The sequence below is a fragment of the Pseudomyrmex gracilis genome, unplaced genomic scaffold (assembly GCF_002006095.1).
Source record: "Pseudomyrmex gracilis isolate BER0280 unplaced genomic scaffold, ASM200609v1 scaffold_51, whole genome shotgun sequence".
NCBI lineage: Eukaryota > Metazoa > Arthropoda > Insecta > Hymenoptera > Formicidae > Pseudomyrmex > Pseudomyrmex gracilis.
In genome coordinates, this window is record NW_018020635.1 from 331,104 (window position 1) to 345,739 (window position 14,636).

General features: G+C 43.8%; 2 protein-coding genes across 2 annotated transcripts in view; both read right to left on the minus strand.

Moving 5' to 3' along the window:
- Positions 1 to 11,099, minus strand: part of LOC109853623 (myristoylated alanine-rich C-kinase substrate-like) — a 102,630-nt gene extending 91,531 nt beyond the window's left edge. The window contains exon 1 of the mRNA XM_020425921.1: positions 10,962 to 11,099. The gene's annotated coding sequence lies outside the window, so the exon portion shown is untranslated. The remainder of the gene's footprint in view (positions 1 to 10,961) is intronic.
- A 1,737-nt stretch (positions 11,100 to 12,836) lies between these two features.
- On the minus strand, positions 12,837 to 14,610 carry LOC109853626 (radial spoke head protein 9 homolog). The gene is made up of 4 exons (XM_020425928.1): positions 14,360 to 14,610; positions 13,767 to 13,932; positions 13,406 to 13,694; positions 12,837 to 13,314 (listed from the first exon to the last, which is right to left on the minus strand). The coding sequence occupies exons 1-4, from the start codon at positions 14,584 to 14,586 to the stop codon at positions 13,154 to 13,156; spliced, it is 843 nt and encodes a 280-aa protein (XP_020281517.1). The 5' UTR covers positions 14,587 to 14,610; the 3' UTR covers positions 12,837 to 13,153.
- Between the last annotated feature and the right edge of the window lie 26 nt (positions 14,611 to 14,636).

Consider the following 14,636-nt stretch of genomic DNA (forward strand, 5'->3'; position numbering starts at 1 on the left):
TCTCTCTCTCTCTCTCTCTCTCTCTCTCTCTCTCTCTCTCTCTCTCTCTCTCTTTCTCTATCAAAGACGAGATTCCAGCGTTAAGTGACTCAATGAAGCGTATACATCGGTGATGAGCGTTACAATCGAAGAAGATGGCAGTACCGAAGAAGTTGATCGGCCGCAGAAAATGATTTATTGCCCGTTCGAGGCGATACCTAGACCGCGATATAACTGTTACATGTGAGAGACGCGCGGACAAAGAAAGACAGAGAAAAGAGGAGGAGCGTGCGAGAACCGATATTTACGCGGAACGGTCCATCATCGGGGGGTCCTTCAATTACGTACGAACGTCGGCATTCTCACTCGAACGGTTCCCTCGAACAAATGTGCGTTCGGGTTTCGAGAGTTCGACGCACCACTCGGTATTTCTCTCCCAACACAGCACAGCTGTAAGAACGGAACCGAGAGCGCAAAAACACGTGTCGTCCCGCGTTTCTGGAAAACAAATAGGGCTGGGTCCTACCGTCCCCCGCGGGAGACGATCGCATCGCCGGAACGCTATCGGCGAAATCGTCTCCCCTGCGAGAAATCCGATTCTGCGCCGATTCCCCGCCTAACGTCCGTTCAGAAGTAATTCGTTTTGATTTCCACGGTGGGATCACGAGACGCACACACAAATCTCGCGACGTCGATGTCCCCATTTTTACAAAGCATCCGATTCTTCTCTCGGGCTTTAAATATCCCCGACCTCGGAGCTCGACAAATAGAGAGCTAACGCTGTTATTAAAGAAATTGGAGGAAGATAAATCATTCTCACGCTGTGAGAAAAGTCACGAAGGATCAAGTGAGGATCGGAGAAAGTTTGCGGCAAAATCGTGTCGTTTAACGGTATCAAAAAAAAAAAAAAACCTCGGAACGGCTCGAAGTTGCGCGAATCGTCGCGTGTTTCAATACAACAGCGGAGACGACGACGAAGAAGAACGTACCGGTGTTGTGGAAAATGGCGCGATTGCATTAGTTGCGCTAATTAGCGTAATTAACTGCAATTAATTAGAAGCGAAGGGAAGAGACCGCTTGGAAAAAATGGTTTTACAGATGATTCAACATTAGAAGCTCCCGCTCGGTGAACCGGCAAACCGGCTGATTTCGGAGAAATCAGCTCTGTTCGCGATGTGAAAAATTTAACTAAAACGTCCAATTAAGAAAATCAAGCAAATCAAGTCCGCGCGCAATCACTTCTCATAGCTCGCGCGAATGAGTGGCGCGTGTGTGCGTGTCGCTCTCTCTCTCTTTCTGTGTATGTTCTTCATGCGTGCGCGCGTCATTATCGCGCGATCTTTCGGGGAACAAGTGTAGTAGTCTCATAAATATCTTTCGAGTATAACACGCGGCGAAGATAGCATCGACGCGAGTTAACGTTTTATTTACCGCGAGCGTAAGAACGCGCGACTGTATCTTTTAATAAAAACGTGTAATGTACGATGTAAACTGGGCGATGCAATCTTAAAATGCGTCGCGTAAAATTTAAAAACAAATAAATAATTCGCCGTGTAAAAATCTGTAGAAATATTTAATCTTCGAGATTTATTATTTATTAAGCTGCTACTATTTTACTCTATATTTTGTTACTTTTTTTAGAAATAAAATATATAGTAAAATTTATTTTAATTTATTTTATTTTTGTTGTTTTGATTTTTTATATACTTTGCTACTTCTCTAATAATAGAATAAAAACTACAGTAAAATATATTCTACAGAAATAGTATAAAGTACTATAAAAAACTGAATTAAAAAAATTGTAGAATTAATTAAAATATTTTCTTTCCTTAAAAATAAAAATCTTCAAACAAACATATACGCGCGGATTAAAATTACGATTATCCTCTTTCGACCAACGTCCCGACGGCCGTGACTGTGCAAGCTCGTGCATTTATCATTCCGGAATATGTTAACCTTCTTAACAGTTAATCAGTTATCGCGTCGTTCGATCACGACCACTGCGCGATCCTCCGAAGAGAGAGAAACACAATACACGGAGTCTGAGAAACTTATATCGAACTTTTTACAACCTCGTCTTTCTCGGTTTCCCTCGGGAGAAGAACGAGAGAAACAAATGAGAGAGGAGAGAGAAGAAAAAAAAAAAAGGACGAGGGACCGTCCTAACCACATTATCACGGATTTTCTGGCGGGTCGTGGGTCGCCAGCAGTGACACGGCTTAATCCATTATGCAGACGCTGTGTGTTTGCTCTCTTCGAGGCAACTCGCTTCGGACACAAAAGCGTTTTATACGTAGTGGTAAAATGCGAGGAATAATGAGACAGTAAATAACGAGATGCGCTTGTATAAAAGATGCCGAAATGATGACGAGTATAACAGACTCTTTTTTGGTAAAAGAGCAATTTGACTGCAACAACGACAACAAAATGTTGTGTACACGCGATATTTCCTCGTGTGAGAATTAAAACTTGTAAAAAGCCTCGTAATTTTTTAATGAGAGCGACGCCGCAAGAGAGTTTCCATTTGTCAGTGCACGAATTTTAGCGCAAAACGCGTTTAATCGAAACAGAATAAAATTCAAACGTTATACGGTTCACGAAACGAGGATAGAGTTGAATAGAGGACTCTTGCGCTCTCTGCTTCTTCTTCTCCCCGTCCCACAATGCAACGAGATATACACGGGAGGCGATTCCACATGCGTTTCTCTCGACGCGAAAGAATGCGAAGGCCCGAGAGGAAGAAACGTTTCGGAGATGCGATATATGTATGTGTATATATATATATGTACATTGTGTGCTATTCAGACGGAACTAGTCGAGCAAATGTCTTTCAACGACGAAGAGATTATAAGAGCATAACGCATTCGGGACGGCTTTTAAATTACATCCCTCATTTGTTGTCGGAATTAATTTACAAACCCGGACCGGAGCGGAAAGTCAATTTCTCTGCGATCTGAATATGTATATCGACATTTTTGACATATCGAAGGACCACCCAGTATGTATCAATTCGCGCATGCGCATAAATCATTCCGCGAAATTCCGGCGAAAATTGGCGATGCGCCCTCGTACGATTTAACAGCACGAAAGACGAGGAATGGAGGGAAGGGAAAAAGAAAGGCTCTGCGGTGAAATATGCAGAAGCAGCGGTGTGTAGTTTTAACCGCGCGCACGCACACAGGGGCGGCTCACCCGTCAATCATACAAGGATATTCTCACAATGTGCACAAAGAAAGAATCTTTCGTTGCGCGCATCCATCCCGAAGAACCGGAGAAAGATTTGTGTTCGTCCCGTCAAACGCGCGCGCGGCTCTAATATTTTGACCACGTGTTCGAGAAGAATTGCGTAATGCCTATCTGCGATTACGCAAGTAAAGAGATGCGCTTCCTGCGACTTTCATCACGCGATGATGATTTAAAAATTTTTTTCAGTACGTAGTCGCTTTTCGTTTATCGACAAAAGTGCCTTTGATTTCTGAACACTCCATCAAACATAATAATAATAATAATAATAGCAGCTCTATTGAGTATCAATAGCATAAATAATATATTAAATAAACTAGAAAAAAAAAAAATAACTCAAAGACGAGGCATATGCTGATTCGTGTCGTTCCACTTCTTTTTTTATACGTACGACGTGACTTATCGAGAAATAAAATCACGCAAAGTCACGTATCACAAAACTGAGTAATTGTGAAATAACAAAAGATACAAAACAACTGTCACACAGTTACGCAACAGAAAAACTCACAAAAAACGCCGCGTCACGGCGTAGAGATTACGTTCGTACAGAATCACCATCGTTATCGATCGAAGATCGAGAAGAGAAACAAGAAAGAAAGCGAAGCTACGGGCGCAGAAGCTACACGAACTTTTGTACAGGCTGCCCGGGAAAGGTGACGAAGGGACGAGAGAGAGAGGTGAAGATCGGGAGAGAAAGGGCGAGGGAGGTTAAGCCGAACTAAGAATGCGGGGGAGAGAGAGAGAGCAGAGAGAGCGGGTGAAGAGTAGGGCACGGATGGTGAACAGCTGCCGATATCTGTGGTGGCCGTTTTGTGTGCCCCCATAACCCTCATACGTTCCCCTCCCAACATACGTACGTACGTCCGTTCGTCCGTTCCTGGGCGTCGAGAATAAAGGCGCGCTCGCGACCAACACGCGTGTGTGCACGCACGCGGCGTAATCCGCGTGTTCTTCGATCGAAGAAAATCTCCCGAAGTGAAGGAAGGTTGTGAGACACGTATCCCGACACGTGTTATCGATCGAAACGCTCTTCTCGTACAAGGGCGGAGGATTTCCGAATTCTCGGCGGCGAGAAAACAAACTTTTCTCCACCCTCGCCAGAAAAAACACTTGACAAAAATACAAAGAAGACAAGAACGAACGCGTTTATTTGTTCAAGAATTCTTATCGTTCTTTACAAATTGAAAAGCAAACACGCGCTTGGATTGTCAGTCTTCGGAATCGTCGGAAAATTGGAAAATTTTTCGTCGAAAATTTCGGTTAAGATCTTGACAACCTGCCTTGGTCACGTATATATGTCCTAGGAGTTTATTCGCGTTTTATTGCCGCGTCGAAAGACGATTTGCTTTTGGATGGTTTTTTCATTGCGAAAGAAAACGATTTTACGAGATAATTAACTGTTTTTCCGATACAGCGCGACTGATGTGACGCGACTGACGTCGTCATAAGCGACGCGATGGATCATCCACAATCTTCTTTTCTATTAAAGGCGACCTGGTGGTAGCGCGCGCACCACCGCACACATCCGGTCTTTCCTGTCCGCGATGACTTACGACGTTGCGCGATAGCACGAGAGGGTTGACGTTGGTGCGGGAGTGACCGCAATTTTTCATGCGAGTTTAAAAGGAAGGAACAACCCGGAACATTTGTACGTCTTGAGAGGAAAAAGTCGGAACGCGTTATATATATTCGCTTTTATTGCTCGTTGTAAACCCGTGCATATGTAAGAAGTTTTTACAACAGCCTCGTTTCCTCCGAATCTCATCAGATTTGGGTCCAAAAAACCTGCATAATGTTTTTTTTCTTTTAGATTAGCTTCAAACTACTAGCACCATCGCTTTAGAAAAAAATTTATGACAGGGAAATTCCTCGACGAGAAAACGTGCTCGGTTTAAGACACGAAAATTTCTGGTTTAGACCTGAAAATGTTTCGTACAGACCTGAACCGCAGGTTGCTTCCTATTGTAAAGTTCATATAAGTTTTACACATGTGTTGTGCAATTATTATTGTTAATAAAATTAAATATTAAAAAAAACAATAAGAAAATATAATTGAAAACTGGACAAGACCAAAAGCAAAACTGCAGAGAATATTTTCAGGAAGGATGTCTCGGGCAACAAGGACGACTGGTCACCCTAGCCCGAGAAACTGCGCCGCGCAGACGTGAAATAGATAAAAAACAAACTCGCCGAATTTGCCCTTTCGTTTTTGCTCGTCCCCCGAAGGTTGCAATCGGGAAAGGCGATTGTCGGTTGTAATAGACGCGAAATTACAACGAACGGGAAGGTTAGAGGGTGGAAGGAAAGACGAACGGATAAGCGCGAGGAGAAAAAGCGCGCGATCGCAAGGAAACCATTTACCTTCGTTTTTGCCGGGAGACGCGTAGTTTTTACGGCGCGCACGGAACACGGCGCTTCATTGCTATGCATCGCGCATGAACATCTCCGCGGTAGTTTTTAATCATGCGGTGTCTGCCGTCGTCCGTGCCACGTGCACGGACGACGTACGCATGCGCGTAAAGATCGCAATTTAGTTACTACGATAACGCGACTCGAGTTCACGCTCGAACGACAATCCACAAAAACTATCTACGCGCATTTACAGATCCCACATGTTGTTACGCCGTCAAAATTTCAAAATGTGTGCGCAAATATTCTTTTGCGCACGCGCGCGCGAAAATCAAAAGATATTTTATTAAAACACTTCCGTAAGAAATTCAAATTTTCATACGCCGCCGCGCGCGTGTCATCTCTTCCTATCAATTCCGTAATTATCTCCAAGTTCGAAGAAAAAAGAAGGGGGTGAGATTTGGAACGAAAGATTTTTATCAATTTGCCGGTTACCGTGAGATAATCGAAGATGGCGAGTATGTGCCAATGCGCGTTAAAGCCCGACCCGGGGGCCTCGCTTTTCTCCTTAATACGACCGTATCCCGACGGGTATCTCGCAGGGATTCTCATCCGGGCCCGGCGGGCCAATTAAGTCGAACGAAATGACGTGGCGTGGCCCGAGCGCGTGAGAACCGCGCGCGACGGTTTGAGGCGCGAGAACTGGTTCTGGGCCCGATCGCGCGCGGGCATCTCTCTTCCCAAGGCCCCCGTGTTTCCGACGTTAAACGCGGCGTAGATGTTGCGGAGAGAGAGCGCCTCTTCCTCGGGAGCTTGCCTGAAATTAAACGTCGGGGACAAGGAGGCCCCGGCGCGCGAGAGCTCGCCTTTTCTCGGAGGCTCTCGTCCATTCGAGAAACGCGCGGAGATCCTTCCTCTCTGTCTCTCTCTCTCCCCCCCACCCCACCGTCAGTCTCTCGACCGACCGCCGCGACTATGCTTGGCTTTTTTTTTTCAGCTTTGTTTCTTCCTCATCTTCTTCCTCTTATCCTTCGCGGGCTCGCCCCACCCTCGGCGAACGTTACGAAACGCATCCCGTCGGATCCCCGTGGATCACGAGAGGGCCACGGAATTCCACGGACGAAAAAAAAAAAGGGGCGCCCGAGTGCGTGAAAGAGCGGCGAGAGATAAGCGCTCGAGAGATCGATCGGCCGAGATGAAGGCGAGTCGAATGTACGTCACGATCGGATAGGCTCTTCATCCATTACTGACAATTATTAAGATACCGAGTGCCCCGCGAGCATCGACTGATCTAGCAGAAATGGAATGTTGTTTACTATCGGCGAGAGAGATTGAGTTCATTATGTAAATTACGAGGGGAGTGGAATTTTGTTGAAATATTTTTGTAGCCAAATATTCATGTGTGTGAAAACAAAAAAAAACAAAAAAAAGAACAAACGCCTGTTAAAATATTCGCCGGTAAAACATTCGAAGTTATTATAAATTCGCGAGATCTTGTCGAACCAAATGCGCGCAAGCGCATTTCGAAACGACATCCAACCTCTTGAGAAAAAGCAGTCTCTAAATTTTTTTTATACGAGAGAGCGGATAACAAAATCGTTGCGCGAAATTGAAACTGAACATTACATTTATCGCCGAGAGGAATGCGATTTTGCGTGTTTGATATGTAACGAAAGCGCGCAGCCTGATGAAATGAAACCTCATGTGCGCCAACGCGGCGGTGACGGCGGCGGCTCTCGGTTGCCTCTCTCAAGTGGACAATATCTTCTCGTGTTACGACGACGTTACCGCTGTCGAACAAAACAAACGATGCACACGGGACCCGCCGCCGCCGCCGCCGCCTTCGCTCGCACATGCGAGATATCGCGTTATAATTTGTTGTTACTGCCGCGACGACGTCACGTTGAAACACTCATGCGGCTCACCTTACTTTATTCCCTCCCCCCCCTCCCCACCCTTCCTTTCTCTCTTGCGGCTGCGAACATCCCGGGGCGTGTAAATCGATAGTCGGCCAAAGCCGAAAAGTGCCGTTCTTTGCTTTCTTGGTTTTTTTATTCGCGCGCGGAGAGTGTCAAACAGTGTCAGCGATAAATCTGATTAGCTTCATTTCTAAATTGTCGATGCGCGATGTGCGCGCAAGGATGCGCTCGAGCACTTCGAGGAAATTACATACATCTGCGCGCGCGAGCGGATTTCCTCGTACGAACGTGTATATCAAGTCAAACATTCATTTCTCAAGAAATGACTTTACTCTGAGAATGACGTTTGATTAAAACGTTAATCAAACAAGGAAAAACGATCGTAACACACACAGACGATTAGAAACGCGATTTTTCTCGCGATTTTTTTCTCTTCGTCATGGAAAACTTGACTTTTCGCGATGTTCATACACGTCGTCTCTTTCGTTGAAGTGACGATTTCCCGTTCGCACACGTCAGAGAGAACAAAGAAACTCAACGCTCGCGATGCTTTCGCGCCTTCACCGTTTTTATGGTTTTACTCCAAATCCCGTTAGAGGATTTCAACGTTCGCCCGGCGCTGAAAAGAAACGACAAAGCGTGTCGACGACGAACGAAGGCAGGGTCGACAACCGAAGGTTTCGATATCTCGAATTCTGTGAGAGGGCGAGGTGCGGCGGCGACGGCGGCGGCACATCCGCGCGATCAAGTGGATCGATCGAAAAAGGCAACGCGATATTTTCCTTCCGCGAAACGCCGCGACGCGAACAATGCCGCGGCACCAATGAACGATAAAAGAAGAAGAACGAAAAGTGTATCGAACAAACTATCGATTGTATCGTCCTCTCTCTCTCTCTCTCTCTTTTCTTTATCTGTTTTTTTTTCTTCTATCGCTCACCGAGATTTTATCTGCAAATTACAGCGATTCAAATTATATAACGTTATCGTAATAGTTCAACGATTTCATTTATTATGCAGTATCTTTGCTGACATCGCAATTAAACGCTCGTCAACGTCGTCACGGACGACTATCTCTCTGCAGGGGGGGAGGGAGCGGGAGGAGACAAAAGAAATTAATTTAACAGCGGGAGAAATAAACAGATCGAAAAAGAGAGAGATACAACGCGAGCGTGCAAGATGATGAAAGTCGAATTAAAAAACCGCGTCTAGATCCGAGAGATTTCTCGACAAAAAGACGCGATATAATTGAAAAAAATTGGAACATTTTCGCGTGAGTGAAAACAAAAACTGCACGCAGATAACGGAGAGATTGCGAGAGAAAACGGAAAATATATATCGCGGCGAGATACGCGGAAAGGCGGAGGTGCGGGAGAGGAAGAAGAGAAATGCACAAGTGAGTATATTCGCCGGGATGCGCGCGGAGGATGCCACTTGAATAGGAACCGGAACTCCGCGATCCGTGCTCGGAATCGACTACACGATAGCTACGCGTACGAGTCGCGCATATGAATCAGATGAAAGACAGCCGGGAGGGTTTTCTACCGCGGAGCGGAGCCAAACAGCGAGAACGAGAGAGGGAATTAGAAAAGAGACGAGTGAGAGAGAGAGAGATCGTTGGGGGAAGGAGGAAGAGGAGGTTATCGCGGCTCGTCATTGATTTCTTCGACGTTACGAAAATAAATCTGACCACACGCGTACGGGGGAAGAATGCATCGCGAACGAGACGGACAGGACGAGCGATCGCGAAACCGCAGGAACGAAGAAGTGAAAACCGCGCGACATACACACACACGCACACACACATAACGAGAGACTGAAACAGCTCTTGCGGTTTCGCGAAAAGTGGGACGATACGCGACTATCGCGGAATCGCGAAATTGACAAATATATGTTCTTCTCCGATCGAGAGAGAGAAAGAGAGAGAGACCTGCACGGATGTGCTTCAACATGCGAATGTCGTCTTCGTCGTCGGAATAAATTGCGCGGAAGCAACGACCGCTTCCCGAACGACGGTTGCTACATAGCAGCAAAAAAAAAAAATCAATATTTATAAATCGTGCAATGAAAAAAATAAATGAATTGTATATATATATATATATATATATATATATATATATATAAATCCGTGCGTTACATGAATCGTCGTGTACTTACAATCTCTAAATTTGAGCGCAAGAAAATAAATCAAGAGAAACACAGGATAGGTTTCGGGTGTGGTTGTAATCAAAACAAACCTCTCGGCTTACCGACAGCTTTATCTCTCTCTCTCTCTGTTTACTTTATTTATTATCGGCTCTCTTGTTCCGACTTTTCCGCTACAAGCGTCTCGCTTCGATTCAATTCGAATTTACAAAATTAGAAATTTTACAAATTTCTCTGTCTATTTACATTATTTTCCATCTAATCTCTCGCTCTCGAATTTCGGTGACGAAATGACCTCGAATGCACACACACACACACACACACACATATACACAGTAGTGTTTTCGTATTTTTATAAGTTGCAAGTTTTTGCACCGAGTCAACGCGCGTACACACTTTCCTGCTCTTCTTCAGTTTGTATCATTCGTGCGATATATCATACAGGATATTTGTTTAAAGGGATACGCGTTTTTCTCGCAAAAAAAGAGAGTAAAAAAGAAAAAAAAACGGAAATGTGCTCCAAACCGGGCGCACAACGCGACAGGTTCGTAATTCTCTTTGACCCTGCTAACCTTGAATCAGGCACGACGACGCGTCACATAAATGCCATCGCGTAAATACAAAAAGGGGGAATGTCCATAAACAAGGGGCGACGATAAACGTCTTCCACGCGCGATAAAACCGGAATTTTTGTTACCCTTTAACGAAGAAGAAGCGAGCCGACGCGAAATTTCCGAGTTTTCACTTCGATTCTGCTTATCTTTTGCTATCACGATATATTTTCGTGTTGAGACTCCGTTCTGTTAACGGAGAATCGAAGAATAACGGATTCGCGAGACACAATTTTGTCGCGATCGTTCGAACAATATCTCGCGAACGCGAGAGAAACGCGTTGCTGCATTTCGAGAAAATTCCAACCGGAAAGTGACGAAAAAGAAGCGAAGGTTCACCGAAAGCGGCACTAGGTGACGCGTGTACGGAAATTTATGCGTAAAATTCGCGACATCGGCTGCGACGACGAAACAAATTTTCGAGGGAGTGTAACTCTTTTGAAAAAAAAAAAAAAAAAATTGATATTCGCGATCGCGGAATTTAATTGCGAGATCGCCACACTCGTGAATTCCCTCCCCGCATACACATACATACACGACGCACACACGTGCCCAACGAACACTCCGGCTTCGTTATGGCAGAGGAGAGCCGGCTTCTTCTTGGCCGGTTTTGGACGCCTCGCGTTTCCGGAGCGTCGTGCTCTCGAAGTAGCGGAAATCGGGACGCGAGAACGGTAGCGTTCGCGTCCGCGACGTTATTACGTTTTCTAGCACTCACCGTAAGCAGCAAATTATCCTCGTCAGATCCACAGGAATCACAGGCCGTTCCTCGAGGATCACTCGCAACTCCAACCAAGACACTTCACTCGTCAGAGACGCCAGTCACTATAGGTTCGACTTGGCCGCTCAACTGCGCTTGTGCGACGCCGGCTGTGCGCGAGACCGTCGCGCCGCAGCACTGGCGCCATCCGGCGGTGATTAGCGCGAACTATCGGCGCGAATACGCGAGAACGCGCGGAAACTCGCGAATTCGAAAAAAAATAACGGCACTCTTCGCTCGCACTACACACCTCTTCTCATCACATATTTTCCACGTTCTCATCGACACTCGTATATGCTGAGCGTGAAGTTTGATAAAAAAAAACAATTTCACTTTTTGTCGGTCGTGTTTTGTTCACTCGTCGCAAAAACGAACTTCGACACTCGACTCGATTTTTATCGCTATTTTTTTACGTTCGTTCTCTCCACTCAGAATATTGAAACGAGCTCGACTCGTCGCGTAATCGTATGCATTTTATCCTGTTTCCAGGTGACGAATCGCGCGAAATCGTGATTCACATTTTTGGCAATCAACATGTCGGCGGCGGTTTCGCGAAACTCTCACTTTTTTCGAAACCACTCGATTCGATTCGCGTATATTTTATATTTTATTTACGGGCGCGGATTCGGGGCGGTCATCGTCCTGAATCGCGGACCGCGCACAAGGACGCGCGCGCGTTTCCGCGCAGGAAGCGCAGGAAATTCAACGTTAACGCGCGTGTTTCAACAGGCGCGGGAGAACGCGTGCAAACGATGGATTTTCGCGACGGAAACTGAACGTTGCGAACGTAATGGCAGTCGAACGATTTTGAAGTGCATATATATATATATATCGTTCGGCCAATCGCGTCGCTGCCGCAATTTGCCGACTACTTCGCGCCGCACTTTCAGGTCGCGCAACGATTCTGGATTAAATTAAATTATCTTCGCCGTATGTGGTTTAATAATAAAATAAATACACTTGGAAAATAAATGCGTAAAAAATATAGAAAATATACGTAAGATGTTTATAAAAAAAAAAAAAAGTAATGTTTTAAATCGTTATTTTTTCTACTTTCCTTCTTATATAGACATATATGTCTGAGTATTATCGGAGCGATCTGTAGCTCGATCGATCGATGCGGAATTACTAACCGAGAGATCGCGAGTTCGAATCTCTCAACCAGTATTCGAGTTTTACGCAGATCGCTTCCCCTCGATAAATCTTGCAACTTATCGAGGTGTAAATCTCGTGTAAAACTCTGTTACAATACGAGATTTTACACAACAGAAGTGTTTACGAACATTTCTCGTGGTTCGGAATCCACGTTAAATTGTAGGTCCCACACTACACGCTCGAATCCGCACGAGAGTATGTGTGTAAAAGAAAAGTAAAAAACGCGGCCCGTTCCTTAGAGACAATCTAATAAATTACAATAATATTACTATTAAAATGTCTCTAGCTCCGGGTCCTAATGATGAATTAAGGACAGTTTGATTAATATATGGCAGAAAGCGTAAACACCCCATAATATATTATATGATAACAAACACCACAACTGAAGGAACTAATTAATAATTAGTATTAATTAGTAATAATTATTTTTTAATAATTATATTTAACAAATTAATTATTTTAATAATTATTTGTAGAAATTAAAACAGAGCTTAAAGTCATCAATTCACCGGTGGCGGTGGTTTGTAAAATTAAAAATTGATATCACTTTTTAATTTTGTTTCGCGATCATTTTATTACTTCAATCATCTTTAACCGATCTATATAAATAACAATAAATAAAAAATATATTTTGTCTATATATAATTATTTATGTACATATATTTTTTTTGTCTTTTTACTATTTTCTATTTTCTCTTATATAGATTTCGAATCCGGTGATATTTTTTAAACATTATTTGAGCTCTCGCGGATCGTTCTCCCTCGATGATGAATCTTGCAACTTTTCCACGTGTTAATCTCTCTGCTGTGAGATTTTCAAAATGAAAAGTGTTTACGAGCATTTCTGACGGTTCGGAGTCCACGTAAAAGAAAAAAAACGTCAACTCTTAGTCCAACGTCTCGATATCGATGACGTGCAACGATAGAAAGTCTGATACGGAATGATTAAGAATTGCTATCTCTGAGTAGTTTTTTTTTAATACATATTTTTCGTATTAAAACATAAACGGAAGGTCTAGATTCTTTTTTCCGTGGCCGATATATAAAAATCCGTAGTGCGGAGAATTCAGTTTGTGAAAAAACGTCATTCCGTGCCAATATAAGCTGTGCAAAATAACCAGACGACCGCCCAGTAGAAACTGCAAATTCCAACATCCTGAAAATAAATACAAAATAAAGAATCAATTGACTTAACGTATTGTTATTTTAATTTTTTTTTTATTTTTTTGAAACTCTATTTGCTTCACCTTGAGGAACGTCCATGTCTATGCTGTCCAAAAAATCAAACGCGTAATTGTAATCGGGTCGGGACATCAAGTTGGTGGTCCATTTTGCTTTCGGGGGACGCGCGTGCAAATAGGACTTTAGATTCGATGCGTCCGCGGCGCGCAATCCTTCGAAACTCGGATTCTCGATCACGTCGCCGTTCGGACACTTAAACCAGGCTCCTCGCGGCACAATTACAGCGTTTTCCGTGATCGATTCCACGGTGCAAGCCAGTCGATCTTCCTCCTTCAGTTCTTTCGGCAGCGGACCCTGTCGTGTGAATTTTGCATTTGTTTACACGCTTTTCTAAGAAACAAAAATAACAATTGGGAGAAGAGTTACGTCGTAATAAATCTTGGGATCTTCGTTCGGCGGAAACGGCGGATTGACGTCGTACACGTTAGCGACGATGGACGGATCGCCTTCGAATTTGTTGATCGCCAACGGACTCAAGAATCGTCCGCATTTCGTCGCTTTCGGTAACAGCAGCCAGTTCAGACCGTCCGTGCTGTAAATAAATAAAATAAATGCAAAGGAAAAAACAGTTTTTCTCCACTTATTTGCATTCTTTTTGTTTTAAAGAAAAAAAAACAAACAAGCTCACGCAGATTTTTTTGGTAAAAATTAAATAACGTTAAGACATTAACAATGGCTGTTAATAAATTAATAAATAAAGTTACACATTACATACACATCATCAGCAGTGTTTTGCTTCAAACAGCCATTGTTAATGTCTTAACGTTATTTAATTTTTAAAACATTTGAAGCTGACTACATCTATCATTATTTATTTATTTTTTTGGTAAAATTACGAGTTTTCGTCTCTAAAGTTGAAGATTGACTTTCATATCAAATGTTCAACGTGCGGTTGAGATAAAAAAAAAAAAAAAAGAGAGCCCGTAATTTTCACATAACAAACTTGAAAGATCTCTTGCCTATAATAGTATCTCTGGCCGTTCATGCAATCTTTCTCGTAGCCGTACGCTACGTGATAGTCGTTTCGAAGACCGTTGATTCTGCCCCAGTAATAACATCTTCGAAAATGATTCTCCGTCTGCAAAATAAGTAACGAATTCTGCAGCAGCTGCGAGCTCTCAGTGCTTATGCAAATACCGGCGCAACCGAGCACGTCCAAAGTTTCCAACAGCTTCGAGCAATCCATTTTGTGTGTTCACAAACTCGAAAGTTTCCGGCTCGAAAGTTCTTCTTTCA